Below are 15,719 nucleotides of genomic sequence, written 5' to 3' on the forward strand. Positions count from 1 at the left end.
TAGTCTACCAGGCTCCTCCCTCCATGGGATTCTCCAGGCAAGAGTACTAGAGTGGGTTGCCATTACCTTCTCCAGGGGATCTTCCCAATCCAGGGATCAAACCTGGTTCTCCCACATTCCGCCCTATATAAATATGCAGAAAAAATGTAAATGCTCACTGTAGCACTGTCTGTACTAAGGGGAGGAAAAAAAAACAGCCTAGAAGCTCACTAGTGAAGGTCTGGTTAGATAAATAATGCTACATCCAAACCATGGAATGCCAAACAAATATTTTTTCAGTGAAGTATACAGATAGCCTCCTGTATTTGCAGATGCAGCTAACTGTACTATTTATATAAAGGACTTGAGTATCCAAGATTTGGGTATCACAGAGGATCCTGGAACCAATCCCTTGTTGGATAGGGACAAGGGTAAGCATACTACACTACACATATATAATGATAGGAAAAATATTCAAAGTTATACTTAAGTGAGAAGAGCAATTTTCAGCAGCAGCAATGAAAATATACTGAGTGCTCATTACCATGTCCCTGTACTAAGTGTTTAAATAATGAATTCATTTAATCTCATAATAATCCCATGATAGTTTCCTATTATTAAAAAGAGGAAAAGAAGATACATGGATATTACATAACTTTCCAAGGAAACACAGGCAGTAAATGATAGAAGAATCATAATTCAAAGCAAGACCGTCTGAATCCAGAGCTTTCATTCTTAAACATTAATGATGTAGTTCAAAAACGTGTATGTTTTTAAGTATATCTGTATATATAATTAACTTATATATGCATACATAAAATCTCTAGTAGTATGCATTTATAAAAATACACCTTCCAGCTTTGAGAAAATGAGAGAAAGGAGGCTTTTATATGCACTTAGTAACCTTCAGTGCTATTTATATTCTCCTTTCACAACATCACTTTTATACTTTACAATTTTTTTCAAAAATCCTGATCACACAATAAAGACAAACTATATTCATCTTGTAATGTCAGGATACTCTGCAACTGAATGGTTCCAGAAACTTCGAAGAGCGAAATGAAAGATTTTTCACAAAATTAAATCTTTACACCAATGCCTATCAATTACTCATAGTCCTCATCAATAAATATGTCAGAAAAATACTGAATACCTCCAATAAACACTGCTGCTGCTGCTGCTAAGTCGCTTCAGTCGTGTCCGACACTAAAACAAAACTAACGTGGTATGTTCGGTTTTCTTATTACTCTGGCAATTGTTCTTGCTGTGTTATTATTCTGGACTGCTGCTGCTAAGTCACTTCAGTCGTGTCCGACTCTGTGCGACCCCACAGACGGCAGCCCACCAGGCTCCCCCAACCCTGGGATTCTCCAGGCAAGAACACTGGAGTGGGTTGCCATTTCCTTCTCCAATGTGTGAAAGTGAAGTCGCTCAGTCGTGTCCGACTCTTAGCAACTCCATGGACTGCAGCCCACCAGGCTCCTCCGTCCATGGGATTTCCCAGGCAAGAGTATTGGAGTAGGGTGCCATTGCCTTCTCCTGATTATTCTGGACTAGCACGTTTTATTAACGTGCTCAAGCCTGTGCTATCCTCACTTGTTCAACTGTTTGTGAGCAGTCACACGGAGATCTCCAATTCAAAGACTGCCCGGGCTGTCTTAAAGTTCAAATGTGCACTGTGCGTTCTATTCCTTCATTCATGCATCTGGCAAACACGGACTGCCCATTAAGAGTCAAGCACTGCAGTTTTCTGTAACCCAGGACACTACCCGTCTGTGAACTGTTTGGCACTGGTTCCCAAGGGGCTAAGTACAGAAATTGGGAGTTTATTTTTATACAGTTTAATACTGCCAACTTTATGTCTGCTAGCTCGCTAGCTCAAAAAAATCTAATTTGTATTTCTGCCTATTTCTTCCATTTCACCTATCTAATAATTTTATCGTACTTTACAGAATTATTGGCTGGGGCAGATGGATTTTTTTTTAAGGTCATTTACAGAAAAAGTGAAGCACTGATAGGTTAAATTACTTGCTCAACTTCATAGTGACACTAATTCTGTCATTTACCTATCCACTGACTTAAGAAATATTTCTGAAGAGCCTGGGACACCAGACACTAAGCTCCACGCTGCAGCTACTGTGCACCAGAGAAGCCGAGAGCCCAGCCTCTTCCAGCGTGAGTCCCACTCGGAGTCCCAGGAGTCGCCCTAGACGCGCCGCCGGCAGCTCTCGCTGCTGGTTTCCCTTCTAGCACTCAATTCAGAAGACGCGTGCAAAGGAGTGTGGACAACGCAGGCCCAAAATGTAGATACCATACAGAAATACAACAAACCGAGGAAAAGCACGAACGCACACTGTTCCAAGTGACCAGCCCAGACTTTACTTCCTACGCTGGGCCCCGCCCCCGGCCCCGCCTCTCGGTCTCACCCAACTTAGCCGAGCCCAACAACGACGTCAAACTCCGCCCTGCCCCCCGGTTCCATCCTGACTCCGCCTCCAACCCCGCCTCCAGACTCCGCCCCCAGCTCCGGCCCCGCCCGCCAACGAGTGCCTGGCTTAGCTCTCGCGACTCACCCTCGTCCGGCCGAGCTCCGCCTTCCGCTGCAGCTCCGAGAGCCGTTCCAAAGCGCTCGCGAAGCCGCCTGGGCGCGGCCTAGGCTCCGTGGAATCAGAACTCTCGCTTCCGGAGCCACTCTCAGTGCCTGCTCCTCGACAGGATCGAGAGAAGAGAAACACTCGCAGAAAATGACTCTCGGCAGTCACGGCACGGGTCCGACACAGCGCCGCCATGACGGATCCACGACCTCTGACCTTTGGCTTCTCCGCAAGCGCGCAGGTCGCGGGGCGTAGCAACGAGGGGCCGCCCATTGCAGAGCCCCGTGGGCGGTGGGCGTGGTCTGGTCGGTGGTTCGGCCAAGTGTGGGTCGAGAGAGCTTCTGGTTGGTGGAGAAAATCTTTGATGGCTAGCAGCTAGCCCCTGGTAGCAGCGGCCCGCTAAGTTTTTCCTGGAAAGCCTTCTGACTCGCAGCGATTTCGCCCTCCGAGGTACCCCTTGGGCCTTGTGCTGCTGTAAATTCTAGTAATGCGACACTTGCTGCCCCCGCCTCCCTCGTCCTTCCCCAGAATGTCCGAAGGTTCTTACCCCCACCGCTCTTCAGGGCTTTGCTCAACTGCGAGGTTCTCCTTGACTATCTTACGTAGAATAGGAACTCCAAATACTATCGGACCCCCGCCACTTAACACTTATTAATATGCCATGTAGTTTACTTACAATAATTGTGCTTAGCATGTGCTCTGAAGTTATGAACTCTATTGGGAAAGACTGATGCTGGGAGGGATTGGGGGCAGGAGGAGAAGGGGAACGACAGAGGATGAGATGACTGAATGGCATCACTGACCCGATGGACGCGAATCTAAGTGAACTCCGGGAGTTGGTGATGGACAGGGAGGCCTGGCATGCTGCGATTCATGGGGTCGCAAAGAGTCGGACATGACTGAGCGACTGAACTGAACTGATGACGGCAGGAATTGTGCTGTTGAATCCCTGACAGCGAGCACGTGGTAGGGCTTAACCATTTGGGGATCCAAGTGTGTCCTTCTTTGCCTATTCTGTGGTCAGCCCAGCCATGTTACAAAAATACTAATTTGAGACGTTTTGGGTCGCCTCTGGCTGCAATCCTTTCTCTTAGGGAGTAAGTTCCTAATGCCTAGATATGCACTACCCAGAGGACCCACGCTCACTTATGATTTTCTCCCTTCCGGCGCCATGTTAATTGCCAGAATTGCCCACCTTCTTCAAAACTGAGCTGAATACCACAGTTGTGTTAATGAATTAAGCTGTCCATCCTTCTACCCAGCATTTTTATAATACACAATTATTTACTTGAGCAAGTACTGTTCCATCGCATTTGCAAGTACTTTGTGGTGAGGAATTTTTATGTATGACCCCAGACCCTGTAATAATGCTTTTGACTGTGAGACTTTTGTTTTTGGCCAGGCCAGGCATCTTGTAGGGAGCTTATTTTCCTGACCAGTGACTAAACCCTGAACTGGACAGTGAAACCTCAGAATCCCAGCCAGTGGGCCCACCAGAGAATCCCCAATAATGCTTTTGACTATGGATTTTAAAACTCTGATATTCTCCTCAATTGTGTAGACAGTAGAAAGAACACAAGTGGACTAACCTTTGTTGTTCAGTTGCTTAGTCGAGTCTGACTTTATGACCCAGTGGACTGTGGCACACCAGGCTGCCCTGTCCATCACCATCTCCCAGACCTTACTCAGACTCAAGAAGCTGAAGTTGAATGGTTCTGTGAAAATCTACAAGACCTCCTAGAACTAACATCTAAAAAAGATGTCCTTTTCATCATAGGCAATGCCAAAGAATGCTCAAACTACCACACAGTTGCCCTCGTCTCACATGCCAGTAAATTAATGTTCAAAATTCTCCAAGCCAGGCTTCAGCAATACATGAACTGTGAACTTCCAGATGTTCAAGCTGGTTTTAGAAAAGGCAGAGGAACCAGAGATCAAATTGCCAACATCCGCAGGATCATCGACAAAGCAAGAGTTCCAGAAAAACATCTTTCTGCTTTATTGACTATGCCATAGGTTTTGACTGTGTGGATCACAATAAACTGTGGAAAATTCTGAAAGAGATGGGAATACCAGAGCACCTGACCTCCCTCTTGAGAAATCTGAATGCAGGTCAGGAAGCAAGTCAGAACTGGACATGGAAAAACAGACTGGTTCCAAATAGGAAAAGGAGTGCGTCAAGGCTGTATATTGTCACCCTGCTTATTTAACTTCTATGCAGAGTACATCATGAGAAACACTGGGCTGGATGAAGCACAAGCTGGAATCAAGATTGCCAGGAGAAATATCAATAACCTCAGATATGCAGATGACACCATCCTTATGACAGAAAGTAAAGAAGACCTAAAGAGCCTCTTGATGAAAGTGAAAGAGGAGAGTGAAAAAGTTGGCTTAAAGCTCAACATTCAGAAAACGAAGATCATGGCATCCGGTCTCATTACTTCATGGCCAATAGATGGGGAAATGGTGGCTGACTTTATTTTTTTGCCCTCCAAAATCACTGCAGATGGTGACTGCAGCCATGAAATTAAAAGACGCTTACTCCTTGGAAGAAAAGCTATGATCAACCTTGGTAGCATATTAAAAAGCAGAGATATTACTTTGTCAACAAAGATCCATCTAACCAAGGCTATGGTTTTTCCAGTAGTCAGGTATGGATGTGAGAGTTAGACTATAAAGAAAGCTGAGCACCAAAGAATTGATGCTTTAGAACTGTGGTGTTGGAGAAGACTCTTGAGAGTCCTTTGGACTGCAAGGAGATCCAACCAGTCTATCCTAAAGGAGAGCAGTCCTCTCCTAAAGGAGAGCAGTTCATTGGAAGGACTGATGTTGAAACTGAAACTCCAATACTTTGGCCACCTGATGCGAAGAACTGACCCTGATGCTGGGAAAGACTGAAGGTGGGAGGAGAAGGGGACAACAGAAGATGAGATAGTTGGATGGCATCATTGACTCAATGGACGTGAGTTTGGGTAAACTCTGGAAGTTCGTGGACAGGGAGGCCTGGTGTGCTGTGGTTCATGGGGTTGCAAAGAGTTGGACACGACTGAGCAACTGTACTGAACTGAACTTTCATCACAGGGGACTGGAATGCAAAAGTAGGAAGTCAAGAAATACCTGGAGTAATAGGCAGGTTTGGCCTTGGAGTACCAAATGAAGCAGGGCAAAGCCTAATGAGTTTTGCCAAGAGAACATGCTGATCATAGCAAACACCCTTTTCAACAACAAACGAGATGACTCTACACATGGACATCACCAGATAGTCAATACCAAAATCAGATTTAGTCTGTTCTTTGTAGCTGAAAAAGCAGCTCTATATAGTCAGTGAAAACAAGACCAGGAGCTGACTGTGGCTCATATTATGAACTTCTTATTGCCAAATTCAGACTTAAATTGAAGAAAATAGGTAAAATCACTAGGCTATTCAGGTATGACCTGAATCACATTTCTTACAATTATACAGTGGAAGTGACAAATAAGAGTTTAGGGTTTCGATCTGATAAGAGTGCCTGAAGAACTATGGATGGAGGTTCGTGACATTGTACAGGAAACAGGGATCAAGATCATCCCCAAGAAAAAAATGCAAAAAAGGCAAAATGGTTATCTGAGGAGGCCTTACAAATAGCTGAGAAAAGACGAGAAGTGAAAGGCAAAGGAGAAAAGGAAAGATATACTCATCTGAATGCAGAGTTCCAACGAACAGCAAGGAGAGGTAAGAAAGCCTTCCTCAGTGATCAATGCAAAGAAATAGAGGAAAACAACTGAATGGGGAAGACTAGAGACCTCCTCAAGAAAATTAGAGATACTAAGGAACAAACCTTAGAATAGTGCATAATTGTATGCATCACACATGACATTATTACTAGCCACCCATATGGCAAGCCTTAAATTCAGTAGAGAGCTTAAAGTAAATTCTGCTCTAGGTGAGTTCTTTCCTTTGGTACATAAACTGTTTATTTCCCTCGCCTCTTGATGAAGTCTTGCCTAAAACATTTTTGCATTACTTTCTAAGGCTATTGCTACTTCTGTTTCCCTTCTGGGGGAAAAAAAAAGTGTAGTGAAGAGCTTTGGCCAGTGCTCTTAGTTCTAATTCAACCTCCAATCCTGATGGCAGGCGAGCAATTTTTTTTGTTGCTGATTTGGTTTCCTCACATACAACCAAGTTATTAGTCTCTATCTTAAGTTTAAGGAAGTGCTCTGTAAACTTAATCAGCATCTACAGAGCAAATGGGATCGCTAATATCCCAGCTCAAAAAAATCAATGGCTGTATTATATTTATGTCCTACCTTAGCCAGATGATACATTCCTTTGTTTTGATAATGCATTTGGGGACATAGTCTGATGTTTTTAATGGGTAAGTCTGTATCAACTAACTTCAAGCATGCCTAGTTCTCTGCCTTTGGCAGAGCAACAGAAGCATCAGATACGATACTGTCCTTCCCTATATTAGTGCCAATAGTAACATCGACCCTAATGGCAGTATTTTAACATCATGGCCCCTTCTGATCCTGCTCCAATTCCTTGAACCACACCTTCCTTCTTGATTTATTAAAAATAAAAGCTGCTTTTTTCCCATGTAGCTTGCAAATTGTTAGTATGCTTTGTAAAAACAGTAATGGCAGATGGCAAGTGAATAAAATATAATTCAAGTTCTGGCTCTTTGTCTGCTAGCTGTAATCTCATCTATAAAATCATGACAACACGACAGCCTTGAGTGAGGAATTGAAGTGGGTGTGAAATCCCCATCACCTACTGAAAGCTCAAATAGTGGCCGCTAGTGGCTAAAGTGATCAGAAGGTGATTTAGAAGTTTATGCCTTTCAAACATCCAAGAAATCTGGAAAAAAGGGCTAGTGATACACTGGAAATACAGATGAGTATAACTGTAAAGATAGTCCTTTCAACCATAGAGATGAATGCTGTCATTAAGGAGATTGTGTAGAAGATGACCAGAGATGGGCCATAACATTTAAGGATTTGGAAGAAGAGAATACCAGAGAATAGTCAAACAGGAAAATGAGAAAATAATTAATTCCAGAAACCAAGGGGAAAACTTTCAAGCATGTTGGTATGGAAAGTGTTAACAGTGAAAGTGGCCAAGCAGCATTTAAGTATGAAGTCCTGGCAGGTGATAGGCGTGTGAGTTCTTTTGGCTCCTTTTAATTTTGGTTCATTTTTATTTTAGAATCAGGACATGGAAACTGAAATCTATGGTTTGTAGGTTTACTTAAAAGTGATAATGCTTTCTTAGTAACTGAAAACTAAATGGTCTCTATAATTAATCCAATTACCAATGGGACAATTCACTAATTAATGGCCCAGTGTCTCTCCATTATGGGTAAAAATCTGTTTTGTCATCTGGGTCTTAATATAAAGAAACATGCAATCCTTACATAGGGCCTTATGCAGCATCTCTGGCACAAACTGAGCAAAAAGTCACTTACAAATGTCTTTGTGTAGTCAGCATGTAGATTTTTTGTTTGATAAGTTGATTCCATACAGCTACTCCTGATTCTTTCTATACCCAGGATATGACAGGTCTGGAGAGAAGTTGTGTAATTAATGGATTTACCCCTTTCCTCAGCAGATAGGTAATACATACAAAAGAACTCATGCCCAAATTATAGAATTTTTATTGTTTTCAAATACTATACAGAAAAAAAAATAAACAGTAGTATTTCATTAACAGATCCAGAAATAGTCCAAATTCAACACTTTTTCCCCCTCTATTTCAGTAGTTTGAATTACTACTAAAATAATCCATTGGTTTCTACTCTCTTCCTTGGATTATCTTGGCTTCATAGGTGGAAGCATTCTTGCTTTATTTCCCACAAGCTCCATAAATTAAGGACATTCCTTTGTAAGAAGGGGATAATTTTAGGAATTGTTTTCTTCTGTCACACTTCTTGAATCCTTAAGCATCTGAGCTCTCTCTCACTCTTGTTGCTATGTTCTTCTAGTGTCAAACAGGAAACACAGTAGAATAACCAGGATCCCTCTCTGGTGTTCTTAGTAATTACTGTGTTCTAAATTGCTTAAGTATCTGTGAATCTGTAATATTGGATCTTCCACAGAGACTACTTGGAATAAGATTTCTAGGTTGATGTGTATTTTTCTACATTTGTCCTCCCTCTGCTTTTTTGTTGCTTCTTTAGAGGCAGAGTGCTTTGCCATAGATTAAATCATTTCTAAATTAAGTTTAGGTAGATGTCTATAAAAGTGTTTCTCCATTTTCTTCTTTTATGACCATCACCAGTACCGACGTACACCCATCCCACCTTCCAACCCTATCTCTATCATTTCTCCCATAAAATAAAGAGATTTGAGGATATTTTCTTTAAAGAAACTGCTATCTTCTCCATTTTTGCCTTATTAAAAAGACAGGAACAGGGCAGGACATCCAAGAATCAGTGTGATGAAAGATGTGATAAAAGCAACTGAAAGACTAACTGGTTGAAAAAATTACTTACCAGCCTTATTGAGTAACCATAGTATCTCTTTAAAAAGACAAATGTATACACATGGATTCCTCTGGGACAATGCTTCAACAACCTTTGTCTTAAAGCCTTTTCAAGTAAATAATTTATGGTAGTATGATACCATGAAGCAATGACATAAAGCAGATGGTAAAAAATTGCTTTTTTTTTAAAAGCCTGGGTATCAGTTGATTATGTAATACAACAAACTGTTTCCAGACCATTGGTCTCATAATAAATATTGAGACCTGTGCTACTGATACACAGAATTTATTAAGCTTTTCACATGTAATAGAGCATAGTTTCAATTGCATCTGAAGTGCTCACAAAAGCTCCAGCAATCAAAAAGGGCAGCATGTTACTTCATAACAATCAACACTTGTAGCTTTTCAGATTTGGTTTTCATAAGATAATTTATCCCAAAGTAAATCTAGTCATGCTTTTAAAAAATGCTTTAGGTCACTCCAAACTTGGCAATTAACATTTGGCATAAACAACAATAAAACAATCACAACTTGATAAATAACAAATACAACGTTGTAGGCCATAACCATACACAGCATAAGGAAAAGATAGTGGTGATGGGTAAGTAACTACTAGAGTTAATGAGAGTACCTTGGCCTCCATGCAGATACTTCCAGAGGCTTTGGTTCATTCAGCCCTGACACTCTGTTTTCAAAACGGGGCAATGCGTACAGTATCATTTTGTAATTTCTAACAAACTGAAAACAAGTAAGTAGAAAATGATGAGTTGATTTTTATTAATGCATGAAATCCTCAGGAGTTATTACCAACCCCTTAGTATAAAAATTTTTTCAAGTTATATTAGTCATATAACTTGGTGTGCTTATTTTAAATGCTGCTAAATGAATTAAGACAGTGTTTCCCCTAATGCGAATGATTTTAGCACTTTTCAGCTACCTAGATCTAAAAAAACTTTCAGGCTTTGGAACTGAATGTTTGAAGACAATGTTCAAATTTCAACCTATTGATAATACAATATGCTTGATTTAGAATGTTACCTTATAATTTCCTCCAAAACTAAAATTTTAATCTGGTGAAAAATAAGTAGCTATAAGTGGCATAATAACCATGACACTGAAATGGTTACTGTCACAGATGGTGATAAACAGAGGGCTCCACTCTCAGTTCACCTAGGATTTGAAATTACTGTACATAATGTCACTTACAAAACTATAAGAAACTGAATATAGAGCAGATTTATTTGGTCTGGTGTCTTTAGATACCCAAGATATAAGATACTTTATCCCCAAACAATATTCAAAAGTATTTTGTGTAGCTGGTAGTTCTTCCCTCGGAGGTAAAGAACATTTCGCCAAAACTTTTTTAATAAGCAGGATGCAGAGCATTTTAAAGAACAGTCTAATCTAGGAATCAAATATACAGAGATTCAAAGAGGAAAAACAGAAACCTGTATCAAAGAAAAAGATCAAACTGGTAGCCCACACCCAGAGCAACTGTGTAAGCAATTATGATAACCCACAGCGTCTCATATCATTCCAGTGAGGATCCCCAGGTACTAGATGTGTTTTCATTGTGATATTTCCTAAATAAAGGGGCTGAAATGCACATTAAAGAGTGTTTCCCAGGAATAGAAGTGAAGATACTTTTACATTGTTCAACCCACAAGCTATTTGGTCAAAGGAATATGTAAAGCTCAACAAATGAACATCTGGTGGAAGTTCATGGCAATGAATGTTGACAAGATGTGCTTGGATCTCGCTTGCAGCATCTGGCAGTGAGTAGCAGAACAAAGGTGGGGGGCTCACAGGCTCTCCTGTGTCTGCTCTGGAAGAGGCTCCGTGGTGGTGGCACTAGCGCTTGCAGTTGAATTCAAGACTTCTCCGAAATCACCACCAGCAGGCTTGTTTCCCCCGACTTTAGACTTTGAAAAGTTCAAAAAGGAAGAGACGTTATGAAACACAAACTTCGCTGACTGCATAAAGTAACTCAAATCTTACTTTGAAGAAAAAATAAACCAGGAGCCCAAGAGCTCAGTGATTATTATATTTGTACAGAATTTAGTACTGTTGCCATGTTCCATGCAGTTTCATAGAAAAACTTAGGCAGTTTCCATGCTGAAAATATTCAAATTGGTAAATTCTACCCCTTTACTTTTCCCCCCTATCTGCTTATTGTTATTCACAGGGAAATTTATCTTTATAAAATTTATAGAATTTTATAAGGCCTGTTATGCTAAAGAATCTACTGAATTCTCTCTTTATCTAGATAAAATTCTGTGAAATATTGAGTAAAACAAAGAAAAGAAACACATGTATGTTTCCCAGACACAGCATGATGCTCTTAGCTCAGTCATGACTGGCCACAGACTCTTTAACAGTTGGAATCTAGTTGAAATTTGCTCTCTCATTCTTTTTGGCCTCCCATCCAAAATCTTTGAATTGTCTGAAAATTTTGCATGACTTGTATCCACCATATGGTTATTAAATTTATTAAAATATTCCTTAATTATAAGAAAATGTTAAGAAGACCTCTTGCAATTTATAGGTCTAAAATAACTCCTCCCCACCACTGGTCCCTTCCTACTCCAAGGCTGTGAATGGCAGTAGCACCTCCCAGTCAGACTGCTTTGCTATCCTTGGTCCTTCCCCATCTTGTTCCCCATCCAGTTGATCACTAACTTTTTGTCTGTCACTTCTAAATATCTTTCGACTCTGTCCCACTGGCACTAGCTTGACTCATACGCCATCATCTTTGGCCTGATCACAACACCTTCCTCACACCTTGTCTCCTTCTCCAGTCTCTCTCCCCTTAGATCTGCAGGGCCAACAGTGATCTTTCTAAAATGCATAGAAGAATGCATGACTCAGATTGTTTAAAATCTTTCAGTGGCTTCCCACTTTTTCTTTAACGTGGTCCATCTGTCTCTCTAGCTCTGTCTCTTGCTCTATAACCTATAGCACCGTGAAAGTGAAGTTGCTCAGTCATGTCCAACTCTTTGCGACTCCATGGACTGTAGCCTACCAGGCTCCTGAGTCCATGGAATTTTCCAGGCAAGAGTACTGGATTGGGTTGCCATTTCCTTCTCCAGGAGATCTTCCCAACCCAGGGATCAAACCCGGGTCTCCCGCACTGCAGGCAGACAGATGTTTTACCATCTGAGCCACAGGTAGGTCAGTAAAGTTCCTCTAAAGGTCCCCAAAGCTTCAAACATTCCTTTCAACCTGAAGGCCTCCCTTTACATTACTGCATCTTCAGAGAAGTCTCTCTGGCCTTCCCTCCTGCCAAGGGTGACAGAGATTCCCACTGCTGATGCTCACTGCATCCTTGACCTCCAGTGTCCTAGTGCTTAGTTTTTGTTTAGTCACTAAGTCATTTCAAACTCTTCTGTGACCCCATGAACTGTAGCCAGCCAGGCTCCTCTGTCCATGGGATTTTCTAGGCAAGAATACTGGAGTGGGTTGCCATTTCTTTCTCCATGGCATCTTTCCAACTTAGGGATCGAAATTGCATCTCCTGCCTCTCCTGCATTGCAAGTGGATTCTTTACCACTAAGCCATTTGGGAAGCCCTTACCCTCCCTTTATTTTCATTGGCCATTTAATTGCCTCAATATCTTCAGAAAGCATTTGTGTCACTCTTGCTCACTGTGGTATTCCCAGGGCCCAATACTCATCTCCTGGTACACGGCAAATGCTCAAGAATCACAGTTAATGACTCAATCCAAAACCTAAATGAAAGTACAAGTAGACCCCATGTTTAATTGAATATCAATGTAAGTTAGCAAAAACTATATCCCAAGCATACAACTATATTTTACAGCTTCCTTTGTGATATATGTCTAATACATTATATCCTTTTAAAAATTACAGTTTTTGAAATTTGAATGGTGCCTAGTCATATTTCAAAAATGATTTTATAGAGTCTGAATATACTCAGGAGGAAAGTACATAGTAATGACCTGGAAGTTTCTCCTCCTCTTCATTGTTAAAAGAACAGAGGCTGCCTGGTTTTCCAGCTAGTCATTTCAAAAACTAATACTCAGGGTAGATTTCAAGGAGAGACTATGATATTCCTAAAATTTTGAGAACTGAATTAGAGTAAAACCTTGACTTCTTAGAATGCACAGTTTGTTTTCAAATACCTAAGTAGAAATTAACAAGAATAAAGCAGGCCTCTGGTACTGACCTAGAAGAATGACTGTGATGTATTTTTTTGCTCATCAAATATGTATTAAGTAGCTGCAGTGTGTCAAGGACTCTTCCAGGCCACTGAAAAGCATCAGTGAGCAAAAAGAACAGGGGCCTGCATTTGTGGATTCATTAGAGCATGCATGCTGGGGGCATTAAATGAACAAGTTGCAGGGCTGTGTGTACAGCGTGATTCCTTTTTGAAAAACACACATTTATGTAGAAAGAGAAAAGGTGGGAGTAGTGTTTCTATATGCAAGAAAAAAAGATCCAGCTTGTGATACAGTGTTTGGTTTTCTTTCTATTAGCATACCCTGATTCTGTAATTTTAAAAAGTGGTATTTAAAAAGAAGTGACTCAAATACAATTCTGAAAGATAAAATATGATTATTTTAAAGCTGATATAGATGAAATACTTAAGATATCAGTTTTATCTTAATACTTGATTTATTAGTTTTAATTTGTTTTTAAGTTTATTACTTAAGATATTTTATTTTAAACATGTCCACCATAATTACCAGAATTAGTTTTGGAAAAAAATGAATATGGGCTTTGTACAAACTCTGTGGAGAAGGTTGGACAGTGGATGGGAACAAAACATCATTTTTCATCACTTGTGATCCTTGATGATATTATAGTTTCGAATATAATCTTGAAGATAATGCAATTTACAAATTCATAAAGTTGATTATTATGGGCAAATGTCCACCTTCACCAAAATCAAAGCAATCAAAAAATAAAAGTGAATCATCAATGATCACCACGGCATCATCATCATAATAAAAATGTCCAATAATTAAGGACTGAACAAACAATATCCAATATAAGGCTATGCAAGCAGCTGTTAAACATAATATTGAAGAATATTTAATGATACAGAAAAATGTTTATGACTTATGGTTAATTCTTTTTTTAAAAAATATGTATTTGGCTGCATCAGGTCTTAGTTGCAGCATACAAGATCTTCCTTGTGTCATGCAGGATCTTTCACTGTGGTGCACAGACTCCCTAATTGCAATTCTTGGGCTTAGTTGCTCCACAGCATGTGGGATCTTAGTTTCCCAACCAGGGATCTAATCTACGTCCATTGCATTGCAAAGCAGATTCTTAACCACTGGACCACCAGGGAAGTCCCTGTTAATTTTTTTTTTTAAGTGTAATAGTATAGTCCTACCACATATCACTGTCCCTCAGTTGTAGGACCATATTTTTATGTTTTATTTTTTGTGCTTTTCTATATTGTTTTTAATTTTCTACAATGAGATTTGTATTACATTTTGCCAATTACAAAAGTATTTGAAGTGAATAATACAAAAAGCAGCACAAACTTCTAAAGTACTACTTTTAAAAATTATATGTTTCTTTTCAGCACTCATGCTGTCATACTACAATATATACTCAAAATATTTTATTAAGAGTATGTAACACCTTGGTTGGTTTAGTCGCTAAGTCATATCCAACTCTTGCAACCCCATGGACTGTAGCCTGCCAGGGTCCTCTGTCCATGGGATTCTCCAGGCAAGAATACTGGAGTGGGTTGCCATTGCCTTTTCTAATATATCATCTTAAATACCCATTAATAAGGTAAAGATTAAAGTTATTAAAGTTCTTCAAATATTTTTGAAAGGAAATTCTAATTTGAATAATCTACCCACAACAAAGAAAGTTCCGGCACCAAACAATATAACAGAAAGACCCTGTTCTTTACTTGCCTTTAAGTTTTCGACCTTTTCTTCAAATGATTTGAAAGTTGGGGAGTTTCTATGGAGAGAAAAGAAAAACAAATAATAAAATTACACACATGGAACAAAAATTTCAACAATTCAGAAAACATTAGTTGACTGTATTCCCCTTGGCCATTATTCTCAATCAGCAAAAGAACATAGAAACCATATGTAGCACCTGTACCATAGGCATGCATACAGATGGTGTCTTCTTATGTGAGATGATCAACTTCCGTTCTAAGATTTCTACAACAATCTTTTTAATTACTTGAACTGAGCCAGTGTTAGACATACAGATAAAATACATGTGGGAGAAGAGGGAACAAAGTCAGGTACAACATTGAGTCTATCACTTCCTCAACCAACTTGTCACCGTATAAGAAAAAGCCACTGTTAGCTCAGTCTGACTTTGGTTAAAGTGCTACGGTCTAGAACTAATGTTTAAATTCATATGTTGCCTGGCAAGATTACTACCTAAAGCCACATCAGCTCAGCAGGGCAAGCAAACCAGAGGAGGTTCCACACCAGGGATCCTGGTTCCCAGGAGCAGCCTAACAGGAGAAACAGAGACCAAAAGGAAGGGAGGGGCAGGAAACAATTTGGCCACTCCACAAAGCTGCCGCAACTAACAGAGGCTCTCCAAGCCCACAGGAAGCCTCTCCCGTGCCTTCACATTCATCCACATTAGTTAGGGAGGATCATAGTGCCTGTGTGTCGCTTTCACCTGGGTTTCCAAAGCTTTGAAACCATCCACCTGACCTCCAATATCCTTCCT

At 40.3% G+C, this 15,719-nt stretch overlaps 2 protein-coding genes across 3 annotated transcripts in view; both read right to left on the minus strand.

Moving 5' to 3' along the window:
• MRPS28 (mitochondrial ribosomal protein S28) overlaps positions 1-3,282 on the minus strand; it is a 104,192-nt gene extending 100,910 nt beyond the window's left edge. Inside the window, exon 1 of the mRNA XM_069601082.1 lies at positions 2,553-3,282. Within this exon, the coding sequence (XP_069457183.1) occupies positions 2,553-2,846 (294 nt within the window). The 5' untranslated portion in view covers positions 2,847-3,282. The remainder of the gene's footprint in view (positions 1-2,552) is intronic.
• Positions 3,283-8,183: 4,901 nt separating this feature from the next.
• Positions 8,184-15,719, minus strand: part of TPD52 (tumor protein D52) — a 125,258-nt gene continuing 117,722 nt past the window's right edge. For both annotated transcript variants that reach the window (XM_069601080.1, XM_069601079.1), the window contains exons 5-6: positions 14,933-14,981; positions 8,184-10,955 (exon numbers count right to left, since the gene is read on the minus strand). In XM_069601080.1, coding sequence (XP_069457181.1) covers positions 10,836-10,955; positions 14,933-14,981 — 169 coding nt within the window. In that variant the 3' untranslated portion in view covers positions 8,184-10,835. The remainder of the gene's footprint in view (positions 10,956-14,932; positions 14,982-15,719) is intronic.

Source organism: Ovis canadensis, chromosome 9 (genome assembly GCF_042477335.2).
Source record: "Ovis canadensis isolate MfBH-ARS-UI-01 breed Bighorn chromosome 9, ARS-UI_OviCan_v2, whole genome shotgun sequence".
NCBI classification, from domain to species: Eukaryota; Metazoa; Chordata; class Mammalia; order Artiodactyla; family Bovidae; genus Ovis; species Ovis canadensis.